This window comes from Acipenser ruthenus, chromosome 53 (genome assembly GCF_902713425.1).
Source record: "Acipenser ruthenus chromosome 53, fAciRut3.2 maternal haplotype, whole genome shotgun sequence".
NCBI lineage: Eukaryota > Metazoa > Chordata > Actinopteri > Acipenseriformes > Acipenseridae > Acipenser > Acipenser ruthenus.
In genome coordinates, this window is record NC_081241.1 from 6,944,452 (window position 1) to 6,967,821 (window position 23,370).

General features: G+C 41.8%; 1 protein-coding gene across 1 annotated transcript; it reads right to left on the minus strand.

The window, feature by feature from the left end:
- Window positions 1-1,319: 1,319 nt before the first annotated feature.
- Window positions 1,320-10,700, minus strand: LOC131723198 (tripartite motif-containing protein 16-like). The gene is made up of 6 exons (XM_059016729.1): window positions 10,015-10,700; window positions 7,968-8,063; window positions 7,564-7,797; window positions 7,249-7,408; window positions 4,698-4,754; window positions 1,320-2,057 (listed from the first exon to the last, which is right to left on the minus strand). Exons 1-6 carry the CDS (start codon window positions 10,600-10,602, stop codon window positions 1,528-1,530), a joined length of 1,665 nt encoding a protein of 554 aa, XP_058872712.1. The 5' UTR covers window positions 10,603-10,700; the 3' UTR covers window positions 1,320-1,527.
- Between the last annotated feature and the right edge of the window lie 12,670 nt (window positions 10,701-23,370).

Here is a 23,370-nt window from a genome sequence, read left to right on the forward strand (position 1 = left end):
TGTAATGGTTGATTCAGGTGTGTGCAGAGCTGCTAGTCTGTGATGGTTGATTCTAGTGTGTGCGGAGCTGCTAGTCTGTGATGGTTGATTCTAGTGTGTGCAGAGCTGCTAGTCTGTGATGGTTGATTCTAGTGTGTGCAGAGCTGCTAGTCTGTGATGGTTGATTCTAGTGTGTGCAGAGCTGCTAGTCTGTGATGGTTGATTCTAGTGTGTGCAGAGCTGCTAGTCTGTGATGGTTGATTCGAGTGTGTGCAGAGCTGCTAGTCTGTGATGGTCAGACACCAAAATCCAGGCAGAACAACTGGACAAAACATACAAAAAGATCATATTTTTTTTTTTTTTTTTTTTTTTAAGTGCTGTAACTGTTAGTATTAACCTGTATATTTAAAGTTCAAAATTAATCATTCAAAATGAAACATAACCTTAATTGATACAAAACTGTTTAAAATACAATGCTCCCATGGCACTCAATTAGCAACACAGACGTTTCCAAAAACGAACCCAGCATTTGAGTAACTGTGATAACAAGAAGTGGTTGGGATGATTTCAAACAGCATGAAAAGATAAGGGGCTGGTCTAAAGAAAGAGAAAGAAAAATGACATTTGAAGCGCTGTACTCTTTAACAACTGACTTGTTTCAATTGTGTTGCAGAGGAGAAACCCAGCTAACTGAGGAACGAGTGATTCAGTAGAGAGAGGCATGGACCCGACTCCAAGGAGAAGAAGAAGGAGTAAAGAGAATGACTCGCCTGATATGTCACAAGAGCCTGCCAGGTACTGAAAGTCTTTTCTTATTAGTTCACGGTGCAGCGGCATGCTGAATAATACCTTTACTAAGAAGCTGTTCAGGAATCCAAATCACTGAGTTGAGTCTCAAGCCCAGGGTTGGAGTCCAGACCTCTCTGTGCTTTACAATGCTTCCCTAAACTTTACTAGACCTCTCTGTGCTTTACAATGCTTCCCTATGCTTTACCACACCTCTCTGTGCTTTACAATGCTTCCCTATGCTTTACCACACCTCTTTCTCATTCATTTGAAAAACTGTGTGAATGAGTATTAATAAATAAGAAAGTCACAGTTAATCAAATTTTTTTTTAAATCACATTACTAAAATCTGAAAAAATAAACAGAACAAACATTTTATGGAAATAAAAGAAGAAAAACACACACAATAAAGCAAACTTAAGTTCACTTTTTTAAAAACTGTTACAGCACTGACTATTGGATGCCATTTTTATATATATATATATATATATATATATATATATATATATATATATATATATATATATATATATATATATATATAAAATAACAATTCTTAAATTAATTAAATACAGTTATTTCGTATGAAATCCATTCGTTGCTAAAAACAAATAATTCACCTCGTTTCACTCTGCAGGTGGCGCCGTTCTACCCCCTAACTTTCATCCAAAGTTGTGTCAGATTGAACATTCCCTTCACCCGAGGAGTGGAGAGGACAGGCAGGGAGTTCAATACAAAGGGTTTCTTACAACACAAAACAGTCTAGTTCAGCTGGCAGATTATTACAGGGGAATCATATTCAAGCACAAACCCAGGATAGAGCGGCTCAGTGAATGTGGTTTGGAATCTGTGCAGGAGGGTCATTGTGTCAGAGACGCCATAAAAGGCCAGCGTGCCGGCATTAAAGTCCAGATACACGCCTATTCTGGGGGAGCGGGGGGCAGTTAGTTCAGTTTCATTGTTATTGTGCCGGGCAGTGTAACTGGAAGCAGAGCAGTCCAAACTCCAGGACTTGTCATTGCATCCAAGGCCACAGGAATCATCCCTTCCTTTCCTGCTGATTCCTTTATATGTGACTCCTATAGAAGCCCATCCCCCACTCCACTCAATCTCCCAGTAACAGCGAGTCCCAGACAAACCCTCTCTGCAAAGCACTTGGGCCCAGCTATCAAATCTCTCTTGGTGATGAGGATATCGCTGGATCTCTCTCGTCGGTGTCACCTTTCTGTTCCCTTCAGACAGACGGATGTTTCTATGCGCTGTGTTGGGGTCCAGTGTGAGCTGACAGGAATCTGATTGAAGAGAAGAGGACGGGTAGAGGAGAGACGTTTAGAAAAGTCATATCACTGAGAAAATCAAGACTCATTGTCTGCTGCATCCTCAAATCACTCCCTCCTACCTGCTGCACCAGTCCCTGCACCCTCCTCTATGCTCCCTCCTCCCTCTTCAATGCTCCCTCATCCCTCCTCTCCTTCTCCATGCTCTCTCCTCCCTCCTCTATGCTCCCTCATCCCTCCTCTTCAATGCTCCCTCATCCCTCCTCTCCTTCTCCATGCTCTCTTCTCCCTCCTCTATGCTCCCTCCCCCTGATCTCTCCTCCCTGATCTATCCTCCCTGCTTCCTCCTCTCTCTATAGTTCCTACTCTTTGCTCCCTCTTCTGTCCTTCCTGTTCCCTCCTTCCTCTATACTCCCTCCTTCCTGCTCCCTCCTCCATACTCCCTCCTGTATGCTCCTTCCTCCCTGCTCCCTCCTGTATGCTCCCCTCTCCTTCCTGTATGCTCCCTCCTCCCTCTTCCCTGTTCCCTCCACCTCTATGCTCCCTGCTCCCTCCTGTATGCTCCCTACTGCTCCCTCCTCCCTGCTGCCTCCTCCCTTCTCTATGCTCCCTCCTCTGTCCTGTTGCTCCCTCCTTCCTGCTCTCTCCAATATGCTCCCTCCTCCATGCTCCCTCCTCCATCTATGCTCAATCCTCCCTGCTCCCGCCTCCCTTCTCTCTCCTGTATGATCCCTCCTCCGTCCTCCATGCTCCCTCCTATATGCTCCCTACTCCCTGTCCCCTTCTTTATACTCCCTCCTCTCTCCTGCATGGACCCTGCTGCATCCTCTTTTCCCTTCCCCATTCTCGATCCTCCTTCTTCCCTGCTCCCTCCTCCCTCCTGTATGCTCCCTACTCCATCCTCCCTCCGCCCTGATCCCTTCTGTATGCTCCCTACTCCTTGCACCCTCCTCCCTACTCCATTCTCTCTGCTCCCTTCTCCCTCCTTTATGCTCCATCCTCCCTGCTCTCTCCTCCCTTTTCCTTTCTTTATGCTTCCTTCTCCCTCCTGTATGCTCCCTACTCCATCCTCCCTCCGCCCTGATCCCTTCTGTATGCTCCCTACTCCTTGCACCCTCCTCCCTACTCCATTCTCTCTGCTCCCTTCTCCCTCCTTTATGCTCCCTACTTCCTGCTCCCTCCTCCCTTTTCCCTTTATGCTCACTCCTCCCTCCTTTATGCTCCCTCCTCCATGCTTCCTCCTGTATGCTCCTACTCCATCCTCTCTCCACCCTGATCCCTTCTGTATGCTCCCTACTCCTTGCCGCCTCCTCCCTGCTCCTTTCTTCCTCCTTTATGCACCCTCCACCATGCTTCCTCCTGTATGCTCCCTACTCCATCATCCCTCCACCCTGATCCTTCCAGTATGCTCCCTACTTCCTGGTCCCTCCTCCCTCCTGTATGCTTCCTGTTCCCTCTTCCCTCCTGTATGCTCCCTACACCTTGCTCCCTCCTCCCTAATCCATTCTTCCTCCTCCCTGCTCCCTTCTCTCTCCTGTATGCTCCCTACTCCGTCCTATATGCTCACTCCTCCCTACTCCCTCCTCCATGCTCCCTTCTTCCTGTTCCCTACTCCCTCTATGCTCCCTTCTCCCTGCTCCCTTCTCCCTCCTGTAGGCTCCCTCCTTCCTCCTCCCTGTTCTCTTTATGCTCCATCCTCTCTCCTGCATGCACCCTGCTGCATCCTCTCTCCTCCCTTTTCCCTGCTCCATTCTCTATGCTTCCTACTTTATGCTTCCTCCTCCCTGCTCCCTACTCTCTCCTCCCTGCTACCTCCTGTCTCCTCCCTCCTCTATGCCCCCTCCTTTATGCTCCCTCCTCTATGCTCCCTCCTCCCTGCTTTTTTATAGACAAGTATATTTAGACTGTAATAATTAAGATTGATAATCAATAGATTTGATCTATAATTCTTACTTGAGATTTATTTCTGACTTTGGATAAGTTCTCTCTTTTTATTTTTCTGTCTTCAATAAACTGCTGCTGCTATTAATTAAACCCTCTTGCTGTTTGATTGTTTTGTTCATTATAATTCCTCGATCTTATCAAACTTCTTCAATTGGAACTAATCAAATGCAGCTCTGCATACAATTACAGTTCACTTAATGTTCCTACAGGGTATGTGTTGCCATTTTACCCACTCAGACCCCTTGCTTACTAAATATCTTCAATAGAATATCATCCACTCTTCAAATATCTGTCTAATATTTTAATGAGCAATCCATTCCACAAGTGCAGTGATACTGCAATATACATTTACTACCAGCACAGGATGACTGGGAGGGATAGCTGTTCATTTTACCCCACAACTGCTTTCACATGCATTGTACATGTATTAAAAGATGGGATGATTATCTATTCAGGGATACCAAGATATTTAGGGAGAGAAAGGTCTGAGTGGAAAAACAGGCAACAAATGCCCCTCCCCAGTCATTCTGCATGTATTCATCTGAACCAATACTTGTTGGAGAGGAGTGTAGATTAATGGCTTCACAATTACTAATAAATAATAATAATTGCTGCCCTCAAGCTCCACCCCTCCCTGTTCTGTAGTGTTAGCTCTTCTCACAATGGAGAGACACATCTTTCAATCAAATGTTTCAGTGAAAACAGACTTACATTTTAAAAACTCAGCTCTGTTCCTTGGCTCTGGAGCCTGCAGACTGTAAACTGCAACTTCATTCACTGGGCAGAAAAAAGAGAGAGAAATAGAATTGAAACATAGAACAGTCACTGTCTGCTGCATCCTCAAATCACTTACTCCTCCCTGCTTCATCAGTCCTTGTTCCCTCCTCCCTGCTCCCTGCTCCCTCCTCTATGCTTCCTTCTCCCTCTTGTATGCTCCATCCTCCCTTCAAGCTGCTCCCTACTCCCTGCTTCCTGCTCCCTTCCACCCTCCACCATGCTCCCACCTGCATCCTCCCTGCTCCCTCCTCCATGCTGCCTGCTCCCTGCTTCTTCCTCCCTGATCCCTCCACCCTCCTGCCTCCTCCCAACTGCATCCTCCCTGCTCCCTACACCCTCCTGCCTCCTCCCAACTGCATCCTCCCTGCTCCCTCCTCCATCCTGCCTGGTCCCTACTCCCTGCTCAATCCTCCCTGCTCCCTACTCCCTATGCCCTACTCCCTGCTCCCTCCTCCCAACTGCATCCTCCCTGCTCCCTCCTCCATCCTGCATGCTCCCTACTCCCTGCTCCGTCCTCCAACCTCCCTGCTCCCTCCACCCTCCTGCCTCCTCCCAACTGCATTCTCACTGCTCCCTACTCCCTGTTCCCTCCTCCATCCTGCCTTCTCCCTACTCCCTGCTCCCTCCTCCCTCCTCCCTGCTCCACCAGCTATCAGACGTTATTTTTGGTGTTTTAGGGTGATCAGCCAATAATACAACCGTTTCCACCCTTTCTGCGTTTTCATTGGCCACACAAATAATAGAAATAATATGTTTTTATATTTCTGATAAATAAAACTAAATAATGATAATAATAATAATAATAGGTGTTACACTTATGGAGCGCCGTTTCAAACCCAGAGATACCAAAGCGCTGGGATGTGAATCTGCCCTCACAGCAACGAACATTTATAGACTTTTTTAAATATCTCTTTATACATTATTCAGCTTCGTGTGATTATTATTCTTTAGCAGCGTACTGTAAGGTGTCTGTACGCGTATGTTATTAATATAGTTATAACGTTATATTAAACAACAACACATCCCACAATCCTCTCGGGAGCGCTTGATAAAGAAACCCGTCCAGCCCTCCCTGATCAATCCAAGAGAAACCCGCGTTTCCAACATCGGAACCACCTCGGCAACAGCCGCTCCGCATCCCATCTGAGGACAGAGCTGCATTTCCATGAGGGAGTCACCGCGAACATGGAGAAACCAGACACCCGAAAAATCACTCGTCCCCAGACCAACGGGCTTTGAAATACACTCTGATTCTGACTGAAGGGAATCCACTTCACACAAAAAGGGTTCACAGAAATGTGAGCAAACACAACCACCCTCAGAACAAACCGGTGAACACAGAAATGGAAAAATAGAAATGTGAAAGCGTGTCATTTTAACTCACTCCCTAACAATTGCCACGGAAACCCTGACGACAAAAAAACAAAACAAAAACAAAACAGGAATGTCACTCTGCACAGAAGAAGAATTCAGCTCCACAACACCTGAAAAACTACAGGAAACGTTACCTTATTATCAGAAGAGTTTCTTTTTTTAAACTTATTTTTATTTATTTATTTTTTAAAGGGGTTGATAACCATTTCGTGCTTGAAAGGGAACGGGCTGTTTTTAAGTTACAAGTTCAAAGTGTTCTCTTTGGTTGCAGTCGCGTATCACTCCTAGTACAGACCACAGCAATCGCGGTTTTCTCTGTACTGTCACACACAATGCAAACCTTATTTTAAACTGTGTGCACGTTATCAAAGTTGTTGCTATTTTAAATACAATTCTTTATGGAGTTCACTATCTGTCTAAAAAACTCACTGACATAAACTAAGCAGAGTAAGGAAAAAAATTTGCTCACCTGAGATTATAAAAATACTGCGTGGGGCAATCTGTGTGTGTGTCCTTTTCTCCCCCCCTTTACAAATTCAATTGATGATTATTGAGTCATTAGTGTCTCAACGACAATGCAAAAACGCTGCATATTTACATATAAACACTGATAAACTTTGATTAACGTTCCCCCAGTTCACATCAGTCTAGACAAATGCATTTGAATCATGTTTAAAATGGAAAATGAAGGATCGCACCTAATTTAACCCCTGTCACAATTCACACAATTCACCTGCTCCCTCATCTCTCCTGCATGCTCCCTGCTGCATCCTCTATGAACCCTCCTCCCTGCTTCCTCCTCCCTCCTGTATGCACACTCCTCCCTGCTAGCTCCTCCATGTTCCCTGCTCCTTCCCTGCCCCCAACCTCCATGCTCCCTAATCCTTGCTCACTCCTCCCTCTCTTTCATGATCCCTGCTCTCTCCTTCCTGCTTCCTCCTCTCTGCTCCCTCCTTCATTTACCCTCCTCCCTGCTCATTCCTCCCTGTTGCAATATTCATATAGCCAACAATCTGCAAGAGGTCTTTATTAATGTCTTGCAAGTCCTGCCCCTCCTCAAGCCATGGTCTATTTGAGAAATCTCTACCAAAGGAATCTATTTCACACCAACCTGTTGTGGTTATTTTGAATAATTCCCCCTTGCAGAAGTCCTCAATATGGTCTTTAAGTTCAGATACAGCTTTCCTCACAGCCACAAAAGAGATTTCTGTATTGACAGTAATGCTGGGTAAGTCTCTAGCTTCAGGAGGGGCACAGAGAGACTGGAAATTCTACAACAGGAAAGTGGAGAAAAATGAGTTTTCAGTGAAACAGAATGGGGTCCAAAACATTCCTGGGGAAAAGCAAGGATTCATTCAATTGGAGAGGTCTGTCTGAAACCATCCCAGTGATGGACTTGAGATTTTCTAAAAAGCAGTGATGTTACCTGTAGAAAATGGATGTGATCCTCTGTCTCTGAAAGCTGTTTCAGCTCAGCGTTTCTCCTCCTTAGCTCAGCAATCTCCTGCTCCAGTTTCTTCATGCGTCCTTCAGCCTGATTCACTGCAGCCTTCTCGTTAGCTCCAATCAGCTCAATAACCTCAGTGTGGATCTTCTCAATGGATCGGATCAGCTCAGTAAAGATCTTCTCACTTTCCTTTATTTCTATGCATGCAGATCTCTGAGTGAAAGAACACAGTAGGGAGACATGGTTAGAATTGATATCAAAAACACATCAGGCATAGACAGTAAACTTCTGTAGATGTGTTCCAGTCCGTCTGTTAATAATAATAATAATAATAATAATAATAATAATAATAATAATAATAACCCCCTCTTGTGAATACCCACTTTCAGTGACTCCACAGTCTGTTTCAGCTCCTTCACTTCTTTCAGTCTCTCCTGGATTCTCTGTTGTATTTCTGTCTGTGTCTCTCCCAGCTGCTTCTGTTTAGAAACACAGTGACACAGTGACATTTCTGATGGGGCATTGAGTGATATCCTGTCACACCCAACACAAGACTGTTTAAGTATGCTATTGAAACTGACAGCATCATTTTACTTCAAATATATTTTCTATTTTCTTGTCCCCTTACCTCTTTACAATGTTTGCAATAATTCTCAGTTATTCTCGAATATATTTTGTCTTTAGTTCTAGTTGCACGCCATAGACATCTGTAGCACAGGCTAGATCAGACAACATGTGTGTATAGTAGTAAGATACAACACCATCTAGTGCACAGCTGCCAGCAATACAAAAGGACACTTGATCCACAGTAGCTGTCCACTAGATGGTACTGTTTCATACTAGTAACAGTGAATGATAGCTGATCTAGCATGTGTTACATGTTTGTTTTGTTAAGCACCTAGGAAACTGAAGCAGCTTTCTCTATAATGGATATTTAGGGCTTCTGATTTCCGGTTTTATCCGATAAACACAGATAAAACAGCACTGATACAAAACAATGAAATCAGTGTAAAAAATGCCTAAATACATAAAATCCCCAGAAGACCCATGACCAGAAGGACTTCACTGTGGAAGAGAGCAAAGGAAAGAGGGGACTAGTAGGGTGGTCCAAAGAAATTGTAGATTTTAACAAACAAAATCCCAAATAGGTTATTAAATTTCGTTTTAAACTAACTTAAACATATCTGTTTTAATCATGTAAAAATGTGTTTTAATGCACCAAATTAAGTTTTTTTCCTGCCCGATTTATATTGTATATCATATTAATCATATTAATCTTGTATATTGTATATCATATTAATCTTGTATATTATTCATTTATATCTTAGCAGATGACCTTATCCAGGGTGACTTACAATTCTAACAAGATATCACTTTAGTTTTTACATACAAATACCCATTTATTCAGTTGAGTTTTTACTGGAGCAATCTAGGTAAAGTACTTTGATCAAGGGTACAGCAGCAGTGTCCCCCACCTGGGATTAAACCCATGACCCTCCGGTCAAGAGTCCAGAGCCCTAAACACTACTCCATATCATATTAATCTTATATATTTTATATCATATTAATCTTGATCTTTTCTGCTTTTTTAAATTAGGTGCTTGACTTTTCTGGGAATGTCATTTTTAAAAAGTTTAACTAATGTCTTAAACAATGAAACTGATCTATGATTTTATTAAGTTGCATGATATATATAAAAAACACTAGGAATATAAATCATGCTAATTTTACACTACAAATTCCAATGCACCACAAAACAGCTGAACAAATCCTTCTTACCCTGTGAGGCAGGGCGGAGGTCCTGCACGTGTAAACAGTGTGTTTTTGTTTGATTGTAAATAATGTTTTTGGTAATCAAGTGTGTGCTAGATATGGCAGGGCATATTCAAATCCAGGTGTCAGGGAGACTGTTCTCAGATCACCGTGTGTTAACCAGGGTGAGAAAAACACAAGAGGAAAAATGTATCTCGGATCACTGTGTGAGTTAACCAGGATCGCTAGCACTGGAAGGAATAGGGAACAAGTTTAGGGTATTTTAATCCCACCCAAGTCTAGAGAGGAGGTGTCAGGGAGACTGTTCCTGGAGCGGGACCTCCTTTCTTGTTTGGTCAACTTTTATTTTCTAGCTGTTTTCAAGCAGTATTTTGTTTTGAATGTTTTGTGTTTTTTGTATCAAAGAAAACCTCCTGTGTCTCTCCTGTCAATCAGCGATAGCCACACCCATAACAACACCCCTGTTACACCATGAAATACATTGTAGTACATCATAGTTTAGATAGAGCAATTACAAAACTGGGGCTCTTTAAATAGCTCTTAATATACAATTAAAATCTGATCTGATGTGAAACTGTATAACCTAGTAAACTGTTAAATATCCCTGGGAATTCTTATCTTCTAGGATAGATACAAGGAAATGGTTCAAACCCTTACCTGTTTCACACTCCTTTCTTTCTTAGCTGAGACTGTATCATGGCTCTTGTGTTCATCTTGTGTACACAACAAGCAAATACACGTCTGATCGGTTCTACAGAAGACCTCCAAAACCTTTTGGTGTTCAGCACAAAGCTTCTGCTCCAGATCTCCAATTGCATTGACCAGCTTGTGCCTCTTTAATGGAGTAACCTCACTGTGTGGCTTGACGTGTGTTTCACAGTAAGAGGCCAGGCACGTCAAACAGGATTTCACAGCTTTGAACTTTCTCCCAGTGCAGAAATCACACGGCACATCTCCAGGTCCAGCATAACTTTGAGCAGGAGGAGGACTGAGCCTTCTCTTCTTGAATTCTCCAGCAATTTCAGCCAGCATGGTGTTTCTGCGCAGAACAGGCCTTGGGGTAAAGGTCTCTCTGCACTGGGGGCAGCTGTAGACACCTGTATGATCAGTCTGATCCCAGCAGTTCTTAATACACCCCATACAGTAACTGTGTCCACATGGAATAGCGACTGGGTCCTTCAGTAGCTCCAGACACACTGGACAGCTAAACTGGTTATGTGCTACCAGAATATTCGCTTCTGCCATTTCTGCTGCAGTGAGACAGAGAGACTGACGATTTCACAAGAAACGAAACTTCACTGCGCTGATTTCCTGGAGTTGTGTAAAGCTCTGAGAGGCGGGGTTTGGGACTGAGGCCAGGTTTAGACAAGCAAGGGGAACAGAAACTGCCGAATCAGATATTCTATGAAACTGTTTCTAAATCCCCCCAAAAATATTACAATGTTAAGATTAGGAATTAAACAACTGATATTAACAATTGTTTAATATCAGGGCTGAAGAGTCTAACTTTGTGTTTTAGCCCCAAATCTATAATATGTAAAATTAAGGAATGTTCTGTTACACGTATGTTTGTGATGACGGTTTGAACGGCATCTTGTTACTTTAGTAACGCCTTACTGTAATAATATTACTTTAGTCAATAACGAGGTAATATAACGCGTTTAGCTTTTAATGGCAGTAATAACATTACAGTTACTTTCCAAACAATAAACGCGCTTGCCTCGTTCTCTTGTCTCTGCTGCGCAGCTACATCGGTTGTCTTTTCTTGTTTTAAAGCCAGTATATTTCAGTGCGGTTATAACCGTAAACGTGACGCGCTCTTTATTATTTATTTATTTTATTTTTAATTCTTTATTTAGGAAGGCCATGTGAGCTACAAGTAGCTCGTTTACAAAGGCGTGCTAGAAATAACAGCAGCAGGTTACAGGTTTCAATAATAATAATAATAATAATATAAACGCATAATGACAAGACAATACACAAAGTACACATCAGATTTACACCGCACACACACAAGCCTGTTTAAGCACTAGAACAACAGTTTTTTTTTTTAATTCCCACAGCAGATGTCAGGTCTCAGTCCTGCGGGTAACAGGTTCCTGTCTGTAGCAGCAGAAAAAAACGAAAGACTTTCTTCCCGCAGCACTTTTCCCAGACGGTATATTAAAGTATTGTGTATCTCAGACATTACGATAGGCTGTATTTACAGGTAAACTCAGAAACAAGCTGTTTAAATAAACTGGTAATGTGTTGTGTGCCCCTTTAAAGAGAATCCGATTCCAGTGATAATTCCTTGTGTTAGCAGGCGATCGCAAGTTTAATGTAGAATACGCGCTGCAGTGATGGGCTAGCGGAGTACACGGGAGCACACAGATACACATCCTGTTACACATTGTATCGATCTTCTTCAGCGATTCCTCACTAGCAGACCCGCAGATCACATCATTATAGTCTAGAATAGGGAACACAAGTAACTCATTTAAACCTTGCTGTAAAGCTTACGCAGTGGCGCTGACCACACAATCCTCCAAGCTTCCTTCCAATTTTACTACATACATCTTTAATGGGTTTTTCAAATTGAAGAGTTGTGTCAATATAAACCACTAGATATTTAAAAGTGTCGGCTCTCTCCACTGCTGTGGTGTTACAAGTAACACGAGAGAAATTTGAACTAGTATTTTGTATCATTTTCTCTGAACCAAATAGTATGATATTTGTCTTTTTTTCATTTAAGATCAGACCATTTTTATTTATATTTTCAGTCACCACACGTCACGGATATCGCGACGTTTCCCTTACAGGGATATCCCGGACACACACAGAGCCCTCTGCGTTGTGATTGGCTCTTATTCTCGCCCTTCCATTGGCTGATGGAAGTGGTTTTGATTTTCAGTTCTGGCGGGTTCTACATCGAGAAGGGTTTGTGTGCAGAACGGAGATCTCCCTCACTGTACCTGCGTCCCTGTACCTGCGTCACCGTGCGAGTGCGTGCGCAGCTCCTAAAGAACGACATTCAGGGGTTTCAGGGGTTTAGTCACAACGGCAGCAGCTTGCGTGGTCTTGCGCGCATCATTATTACATATAAGCACTCTGATTTGTTATATAACTGTAAATTGCCTATGAGACAATACAACAACAATTATCCAACAAGAAAATGAATGTTAAAACTGTCAGATCAGAATAACACCGGTGTCGGTTTCCCATCAGTCAGCTTTGCTTCAAGACATACAGCTCGGTAATGTTCCTGCTCCAGAACTGAAGTCTGTCTGAATTGCTTCTTTTATATTAAACAGATCCGTTTCGTATGAACAGAACAGTGTCTAATGATTCTGTTGTTCATTTATTAAGTTGAACAGATGAAGTGGGTAGGGTGTGCTTGATTCGTGTCTGCCTTTCTCCTGCTTTAACAACTTTGCTTAGAAAATATTTTATGCAAAGTATGTTAAAGTGACGTGGTCTTGAAATCTAAATGCTGTGTTAATGTTGTATTTTAAACATACGCTGGCAGCGTGTAACAGTTACGTTTATTAGAATCAATAGTTTTCGGTTTTTTTTCTGCTGGCTGTGTTTAACAGCTTTGAATTGGAGTAAAACGTTATGAAGATATGAAAGGTGTTGTCAGTCAGAATAGAATAATACGATTCTTCTGCTGCTGGTGGCTGAAGGGGACCCCAAGACCTCTGCTTTTTTTCTGCCTCCCCATTTATTTTGACCACCAGCCGCCACTGTTAATGAGAAGTGATGGATTGAGAGTATACAGTGTGGGGTGGGGAGTGTTGAACAGGGGGTGCTGTTAATGAGAAGTGTTGGATTGAGAGTATACAGTGTGGGGTGGGGAGTGTTGAGGAGGGGGTGCTGTTAATGAGAAGTGATGGATTGAAAGTATACAGTGTGGGGTGGGGAGTGTTGAGGAGGGGGTGCTGTTAATGAGAAGTGATGGATTGAGAGTATACAGTGTGGGGTGGGGAGTGTTGAGGAGGGGGGGCTGGAGATGAACTGTGCTGGAGCTGGGAGCTGTAAGTTGGGAGCTGTGTGCTGTGCCGTGTGAGAAGCTGAGAAACCAGATTGCAACTCAAGCTGTGGACTTGGAGGATTGGAGCTGTGTGAGATCACTAGGAGCAATAGTTGAGGATCAGTGGGTTTCCTACCTGGGAGCAGTGTGTTCATGAGCAGTGAGATATACACCCCTTCCCTTTAGACCTCTCTCCTTCTCTCTTTCTCAAGCACTTAGATTGGGTAGACTGGCTGCAAGGGGCTTTCATGTGTTTTAAATGGGATGTTTTAGTCTTTTAGGGGCTGTTAGCTTGACTAACCATCTGGAAGTGTCTGAGAGCTAGATCCCAGATTCAAGAAGCGACTGAAATCATTTGAACCCGAGCTCGCGCTCTGAAGACTACAGAGCCTCACGGGCTCGTGCCAGCTGGGCACGCTGAAGATGTGAAAAACCTGCTTTTATTTGATCCCACAATATTGTACTGTCGCCTTTCATTCAGTTTGCAACTTTGTTATCTTTTTGGTGTTTGTCTATCCAGAGCGGACATTTCAGTTCTTCTATACTTCACACCCTCAGCTTCTGGGAGGATTCAGGACTGTACCTGTAGTGTACTTTGAGCAGCTTCACAATAGTATTACCCTGCTATCATTGGCTCCTTCAACTGGCAGGCAAACCTTTGAAAGATACAATAGGCTGAATCACTCTGTTTTTTTCTTCTTACATCAAACCCAGCAAGCACTGGACAAAGACCTGTATGAAATAGGCTGGTCTGCTGGTATTGTTTAGTTACAAAGACCTGTATGAAATAGGCTGGTCTGCTGGTATAGTTCAGTTAAAGCAACACTGTGTGGTCATTGTTATAGTACAATATATTTTACGTGTGTGTAACATTTTTTCCCCAAAGCTTTTTTGTTCTCTTCACGTTTCCAGAGAGCAGCTGATGTTGACAGTCCACTTAGTTTATGTTCATTTCAGAAGTAGGCGCAGAACAAAACATTTATTGAAAATTAAAACTTTACAAAACATTTGAAGAAAAAGTACATGAAAAAAGATTTACATTAAATAGTGTACATGAATGTAAAAATGGTTATTAAACGACATGCTTATTTAAATCTAATAGTTTTGTTTTTAATGTAAAATCTGATTATAAGCATTATTACGGTTAAAATGAACTGTGCTTGCATTTAATAAAACAATGCATTTAATAAAACAGAGGATTTAATAAAACAATGTATTTAATTAAACAGTGCTGAAGGTTTTGTGAATCTGGCCCAACATTTCCAATTGAAGTGAAAAGAATCCCTTTAACAATAATCTGCGCAGCTGCAGAGTTTGTCCTGAAGAGGGCGACAAAGGCCAGGCTTAAAAAACGTTTCTGCTTTTCCACTGTGGGCAGATTGCACATGTAATGCAATTTGAATTATTATTATTATTATTATTATTATTATTATTTATTTCTTAGCAGACGCCCTTATCCAGGGCGACTTACAATCGTAGGCAAAAACATTTCAAGCGTTACAATACAAGTAATACAATATGAGCAAGAAATACAATAACTTTTGTTCAAGTAAAGTACAAGTTTGACAAACCACAAATCAATAATACAGCAGGTAATAGTGATAGTTACATCAGGATATGATTAAATAGTGATTTATGTTATCCTTGGAAATGTCTCCTTTCTTGAGATGATATTATTGTTAAAATAAGCAAACAATTATAATATTGAAACTGCCTCACGCGTAGACGCGATATCTAATTAGATGCTTGTTAGGGTAATAATCCAACCATTTCAGAAATCCGATGAGATAATTTACAAACATAATATTATTATTATTATTATTATTATTATTATTATTATTAACAACAACAACAACAACACGAGGAAAAGGCATCTTGTACCTATTGCTTGCCTGTATAAAGGTACGCATGAAGCTCCATGTTTAAATTGTTACCGAAGAGATTCCCCAGTGCTGTACCATGCTAAAAAAAACACCTTGATCAAAGGGAAGCCGATATCCAACAACCCTTGTATTGAGGAGACTAAACTGCAGTTCTTTGTTTCTCCCAGCAGGGGGTGATAATGCCTTAGTGTTGGATGTATTTTAATCCCTTCAGTTCTGACTAGCACTTCTGGATTTCTTCAAAGGGAACAACAAATGGGACAAAAACATAGGAAAACCTGCTACATGCAGCACACACTTTTGTGTCATCCACAGGCCTGATTGAAATGGTATCCCTGACATGTATTCTGTGATGCGTAAAAGATGCATCTCCCTGACACAAGTCTGTTTCAATCATGATGGGATCACAGGGCAATAGATCTGACAGACTTTTGATAGAGGGCTGATAAGAGGTGCTTGGTTGGCTGGTGCTTCCATTTTCAAGGCAGCACAAATTACTACTGAGGCTTTTTCACAAGGAACAGTCTCTAAAGTGATGTGACTCTCTCTATGTATGGGCCATTCTGACTTGACTGCAGATTTCCACCCCCAATACAACACAACCTGAAGGAATTAGAGGCTGGTAATCATTGAGGAATGGTCCCGTATCCCTCCAGCACATTTTAAAAAGCACCTTGCAGAATCGCTACCTGCCACGTCCAATCAGTGCCGTGCTGGCTGACCATGGAGGCCCTACACCATATTGACACTGCTATGGCAGGTGTTTCCATTTTTTTGTACAAATAATGAAAAACCTTTTTCAATAAACAGATTAATTTTTAAATAAAAATAATAAATGACCCAGACAATGATGTGTAAATCATTTGTGTTTAATGTGATTTGTCCTGATTTGTTTACAGCTAATATACAGTTTTATATTTTCATTTATTGCAGATTTCTTATATCATCTATTCAGTGTTTATAACACATTATAAATGCTGTTACTACCCTGTATTACCGTATTACTTCAGTTTGGCGCTGCTGCGTTTATTTTAAATTTAAATGACTGCAGCGTTTAAGAGTGCAGCCTTTATACGAGGGTGGTCTTTATTAATACGATTTTCAAACGCTGCCGATGTTTTATTACATGACTCATGATATTTTATAAGTCAGGTGGCTGCTTATTTTCTGTAATACGGTAGCCTACCTGTATGTAGCAGCATGTGTGGCTATGACGGTTACCGAGAGCCTATTAGGTGGGAGTTGAAAGGTCAGGGGAGTACTGTACCAGCGAATCAGGAGTGTGTATTGGTTGTTAAGGGGCAGGACAATGCTGGTGTGGCAGTGGAGTCCAAGAGTGTGACGTAGATGTTTTCTGTCCCAAAAATGACCTCCGAATATTAGTTTGATTTCTGTAAAAACTACAATACATCCTACCCGCTTATGTTTTTCCTTCCTCACTGTGACTTGCGTGTTTGCAATTTCTCTGCAAGAGAAACCGGAACTAACTCTTCTCATAGATAGTAAGCACACTGTATCTATTTGTACGGGAATTACAATTGAACTAAAAACCACCTATAGGAACTTCAGAATGTCACCAGGGTGTCACAGTTCACACCCAATTGTAGCCGACTACGCCACCTGGTGGTTATGGTCACCAGGACCCAGTATAACTATTACGTGTACCAATTTTTACTTTACACAGGTTCGTTAAATATTGCGACAGCAGGATGCAGGATCAGAGACCAGCACACCTAGGGACAGACAGCACAAGCGTTAACAGTTTAAAATAGATTTTATTTTTAGAAAATATAAAACAAAATGTTTAAAACCAACCAATCACCACCCACATTATGACAAGGGTGGAAAAGTAGCAAATAAAAAAACTACATCCACTACTTTGCTAGGGTGAAAAGTAGCAAAAGAAAAAGTAGAAAATCTATTTAGGCCACGCCCACTTGCTGCAGAACCGAAATACCCGTCCTGCGTGGCCTCCTCTATTTCTATGGAGGCAAGAGTAAACGTGTTCACGGCAGTTTCAAAAACACAAGTAAAACTGGCCTACCTTCCCTTTAAAACACTAAGCTTAACTATTTGGTACAATATAGATAAAAAGGACACAAAATAGACACATCATTACTAAAAACAGCACGAACATTCCATTGGCTTTAATTGAAATGCAGGCGCTCCTTATAAATCAAACGAGATCAAACTAAATCAAAAGCAAATACAGGGGGGCTAACAAACCGCCTGATAAACAAACAAAAAAAATTACAAGAGAGTAATACCTTCCCTGTATTTCTGTTAAGCTCGTCTGGTTCGCATTACTCTGCAGTTATTACTGTGTTTTGTTCCAGACTCGGATCCACGCCGCTTCCGTCCCTGTTGCTGCTGCCGTACTTGATTCCAAATACAGATCCACGCCGCTCACGTCCCGAGGCCGCTTTCACTTTCACTCTTCCTTTCTTCTCTTCTCTTTTCCTCGGCGCTTTTTTCTCTGTTGCTTTCTTCTTCCTGTTGAATACAGAAACGTCCCCTACCTTTCTGTACTACCGACCTATTGCCCGTTGACCTAAATTATTTCCACCTGTACCTGATCAAATCATTAGTCTGCTCGTAATGTCAGGTTTTAAATCTAAAGGTCATTTAGTGTTTGATGAGACCCCATATATACACAGTTCCATGAACACATACATTTCAATAATATAGCGTGGCGATCCAGCGTGAGACAAAGTATAGGATTTCAATCTCTGGAAGAAGTGGCTCAGCTGTTTATTGTACTGCTCTGGTCTGTTGTCAGTCTTCCACTAGCTTCATTACTCAGTCCTCCCTAGTTTCACATGCACTCTTTGTAACCCTCTTTGTTGCAGAACTTTGGCTGTGGTTTCACTTTTGCTATGCTTAAACCGACACGAGCGCTTGTTCTGCTTTTACATATCAGATGCACGTGGTTTCTGTTCTCACATGTATGTAGATACGTGCAAGATTGTCTGTTTGTCTCTTTCTCAGAAAACCATATTTTCATACTCCTCACATCTCACACGTTCCTTTGTGGTACTGTCAGCCACATTCAGTTATGTGAAAAGTTCAATAGAGAGTCCAGAGCATCGCCATACATTATAAATATCATGTAGTATTACATCTGATAGGTAAAAGCATCATCTTTCATATATTCATTTTAAATCTCCTGTAGAGAGGAGGTCATCCATGTTCTTTTTAGTTTTGTGGTTATTATTTGTTTATTTAGCAGACGCCTTTATCCAAGGCAAAGTTTTGTGGTAATCAAATAGATGTTTACTTAACTGATTGGTTTTCCTTTTAATAAGGTAAATGCCAGTGTAGAAAGCTATGTGTCTGTAGGTGAGTGCCAGTGTAGAAAGCTGTGTGTCTGTAGGTGAGTGCCAGTGTAGAAAGCTGTGTGTCTGGAGGTAAATGCCAGTGTAGAAAGCTGTGTGTCTGTAGGTGAGTGCCAGTGTAGAAAGCTGTGTGTCTGTAGGTAAGTGCCAGTGTAGAAAGCTGTGTGTCTGTAGGTAAGTGCCAGTGTAGAAAGCTGTGTGTCTGTAGGTGAGTGCCAGTGTAGAAAGCTGTGTGTCTGGAGGTGAGTGCCAGTGTAGAAAGCTGTGTGTCTGTAGGTGAGTGCCAGTGTAGAAAGCTGTGTGTCTGTAGGTGAGTGCCAGTGTAGAAAGCTGTGTGTCTGTAGGTAAGTGCCAGTGTAGAAAGCTGTGTGTCTGTAGGTAAGTGCCAGTGTAGAAAGCTGTGTGTCTGTAGGTGAGTGCCAGTGTAGAAAGCTGTGTGTCTGTAGGTGAGTGCCAGTGTAGAAAGCTGTGTGTCTGTAGGTGAGTGCCAGTGTAGAAAGCTGTGTGTCTGTAGGTAAGTGCCAGTGTAGAAAGCTGTGTGTCTGTAGGTAAGTGCCAGTGTAGAAAGCTGTGTGTCTGTAGGTAAGTGCCAGTGTAGAAAGCTGTGTGTCTGTTGGTAAGTGCCAGTGTAGAGGTTCCTGAGGGAAGGGGGGCATCTTTTTAAAATGGGCAGTGAGGCACCATTGAAAACTTCAAATGCCAGGTTTTCAATACACAATCTAGAACTTTACATAAGCAAAAGCCATATTGGCTAGCTTATCATAAGGGAACACATTGTGTTCTATCTAATATATAGCCCCACATGCACCACAGTAGTGAGAATGTTGTTATGTACGGTGACAGGGATTACCCTGTCTCTGGTTCTTAACTGGATGTGTGCCTTCATGGACGTTGCTGGGACGCGCAACAGGAGATGCGTTGCTAGGCAACTAATTGAGTATGTAGGCTCGGCCAGTGCTGTCCTGATGGGGGTGTCCTGGTTGGCTGGGGGCCGTGCCCAGGAAAGCAGCATGCAGCTCAAAAAACGTCTGCGCCACAGCTCGGGGCTTAAATATTAAACATATCTTAATTTGGAGGAAAAAAAACTAATTGGCCACCATTCTTAAATATAATCCCTCCTATTATTATTATTATTATTTGTTTATTTAGCAGACGCCTTTATCCAAGGCGACTTACAGAGACTAGGGTGTGTGAACTATGCATCAGCTGTAGAGTCACTTACAACAACGTCTCACCCGAAAGACGGAGCACAAGGAGTGACTTGCTCAGGGTCACACCATGAGTCAATGGCTGAAGTGGGATTTGAATTGGGGACCTCTTGGTTACAAGCCCTTTTCTTTAACCACTGGACCACACAGCCTATTTTTTAGCCTTAATTCTTGTCATAAAATATGATCAATCAAAACAGTTATTCATATGAAATAAATGACATGATTTCTACCTAAACCGGGGGTGTACTTGTTTTCAAGCATTTATTTTTGTATTTATTTTAAATCTGGTCTCTGCTGCCACAGCATTTTGCCCAGGACTACAATTCCACAATAGACTGCAGAGATGACGCATGTCTAAGGAAACAAGCAAAGTGGGAATCAAAAGGATTGTTAGAAAAATGACGTTCTAATGTTCATTCACACACAGGTTATTTAGATTTCCAGAAAGCTTTTGACACTGTCCCGCATAAAAGATTAATTCTCAAACTGAACACAGTAGGAATTCAAGGAAATGCATGCACATGGATTAGGGAGTGGTTAACATGTAGAAAACAGAAAGTACTGATTAGAGGAGAAATCTCAAAATGGAGCGAGGTAACCAGTTGTGTACCACAGGGATCAGTGTTAGGTCCCCTGCTATTCCAAATTTACTTTAATGATTTAGATTCTGGTATAGTAAGCAAACTTGTTAAATTTGCAAACAGCACAAAAATAGGAGGAGTGGCAAACACTGTTGCAGCAGCAAAGGTCATTCAAAATGATCTAGACAGCATTCAGAACTGGGCAGACACATGGTAAATGACATTTAATAGGGAAAAGTGTAAGGTACTGCACGGAGGCAATAAAAATGTGCATTATAAATATCATAAGGGAGATACAGAAATTGAAGAAGGAATCTATGAAAAAGACCTAGGCGTTTATGTTGACTCAGAAATGACTTCACCTAGACAATGTGGGGAAGATATAAAAAAGGCCAACAAGATGCTCGGATATATTGTGAAAAGTGTTGAATTTAAATCAAGAGAAGTAATGTTAAAACTTTACAATGCATTAGTAAGACCTCACCTAGAATATTGTGTTCCGTTCTGGTCACCTCGTTACAAAAAGGATATTGCTGCTTTAGAAAGAGTGCAAAGAAGAGCAACCAGATTATCCCGGGTTTAAAAGACATGTCGTATGCAGACAGTCTAAAAGAATTGAATCTATTCAGTCTTGAACAAAGAAGACTTCGTGGCGATCTGATTCAAACATTCAAAATCCTAAAAGGTATAGACAATGTCAACCCAGGTGACTTCTTTGACCTGAAAAAAGAAACAAGGACCAGGGGTCACAAATGGAGATTAGATAAAGGGGCATTCAGAACAGAAAAAAGGAGGCACTTTTTCACACAGAGAATTGTGAGGATCTGGAACCAACTCCCCAGTAATGTTGTTGAAGCTGACACCCTGGGATCCTTCAAGAAGCTGCTTGATGAGATTCTGGGATCAATAAGCTACTAACAACCAAACGAGCAAGATGGGCTGAATGGCCTCCTCTCGTTTGTAAACTTTCTTATGTTCTTATATATTTAATCTTCCTTCAGGCCTCAAGTAGACATTACAAAATACAATCTGTCGCATACAGAAAATCTGTATAATTTATTCATATATCAAACTTACTGTATATATATTAAAGTATCTAAATCAATAGGTTTTAAATCTAAAGTAATTTAATGTTTGATTATGAGACCCAATATATACACAGTTCCATGAACACATACATTTCAATAATATAGCATGGCAATCCTGCGTGAGACAAAGTATAGGATTTCAATCTCTGGAAGAAGTGGCTCAGCTGTTTATTGTACAGCTCTGGTCTGTTGTCAGTCTTCCACTAGCTTCATTACTCAGTCCTCCCTAGTTTCACATGCACTCTTTGTAACCCTCTTTGTTGCAGAACTTTGGCTATGGTTTTTCACTTTTGCTGTGCTTAACCCGACACGAGCACTTGTTCTGCTTTTACCTGTCAGATGCATGTGGTTTCTGTTCTCGCATGTATGTAGATACGTGCAAGATTGTCTGTTTGTCTCTTTCTCAGAAAACCATATTTTCATACTCCTCACATCTCACACGTTCCTTTATGGTACTGTCAGCCACATTCAGTTATGTGAAAAGTTCAATAGAGAGTCCAGTTCATTATTATTATTATTATTATTATTATTATTATTATTATTATTCATTCAGCAGACGCTTTTATCCAAAGCGACTTCCCTAGCCTAGTGGCTGAACTATGCGACTGCTGCTGCTGCAGAGTCACTTCCAATAGGACCTTGGTTTACTTCTCATCCGAAGGACGCCACTAAACTTACCAGTTCAATATTCCACTTACCTGGGATCATGTTCAGAGCCCTGAGGTATCCCTGTTCGTCTGGGCCGCCTTCTGTCAGACATAAGAGTTCCAGGGTATCTTCGGGTGAGCTCAAAGGTCCAGTATGGATCCTAATGTCTTTATAGCTGTGGTAGTTTATGTTGGTAATAGTTGTGGGTTTGGTAGTAAAATATGAAACAGTGTGTGAAAAAAATAATAACAGAGCATCGCCATACATTATAAATATCATGTAGTACTACATCTGATAGGTAAAAGCATCATCTTTCATATATTCATTTTAAATCTCCTGTAGAGAGGAGGTCATCCATGTTCTTTTTAGTTTTGTGGTTATTATTTGTTTATTTAGCAGACGCCTTTATCCAGGGCAAAGTTTTGTGGTAATCAAATAGATGTTTACTTAACTGATTGGTTTTCCTTTTAATAAGGTAAATGCCAGTGTAGAAAGCTGTGTTTCTGTAGGTGAGTGCCAGTGTAGAAAGCTGTGTGTCTGTAGGTAAGTGCCAGTGTAGAAAACTGTGTGTCTGTAGGTAAGTGCCAGTGTAGAAAGCTGTGTGTCTGTTGGTAAGTGCCAGTGTAGAGGTTCCTGAGGAAAGGGGGGCATCTTTTTAAAATGGGCAGTGAGGCACCATTGAAAACTTCAAACGCCAGGTTTTCAATACACAATCTAGAACTTTACATAAGCATAAGCCATATTGGCTAGCTTATCATAAGGGAACACATTGTGTTCTATCTATATATAGGCCCACATGCACCACAGTAGTGAGAATGTTGTTATGTACAGTGACAGGGATTACCCTGTCTCTGGTTCTTAACTGGATGTGTGCCTTCATGGACGTTGCTGGGACGCGCAACAGGAGATGCGTTGCTAGGCAACTAATTGAGTATGTAGGCTCGGCCAGTGCTGTCCTGATGGGGGTGTCCTGGTTGGCTGGGGGCCGTGCCCAGGAAAGCAGCATGCAGCTCAAAAAACGTCTGCGCCACAGCTCGGGGCTTAAATATTAAACATATCTTAACTTGGAGGAAAAAAAACTAATTGGCCACCATTCTTAAATATAATCCCTCCTATTATTATTATTATTATTTGTTTATTTAGCAGACGCCTTTATCCAAGGCGACTTACAGAGACTAGGGTGTGTGAACTATGCATCAGCTGCAGAGTCACTTACAATTACGTCTCACCCGAAAGACGGAGCACAAGGAGTGAC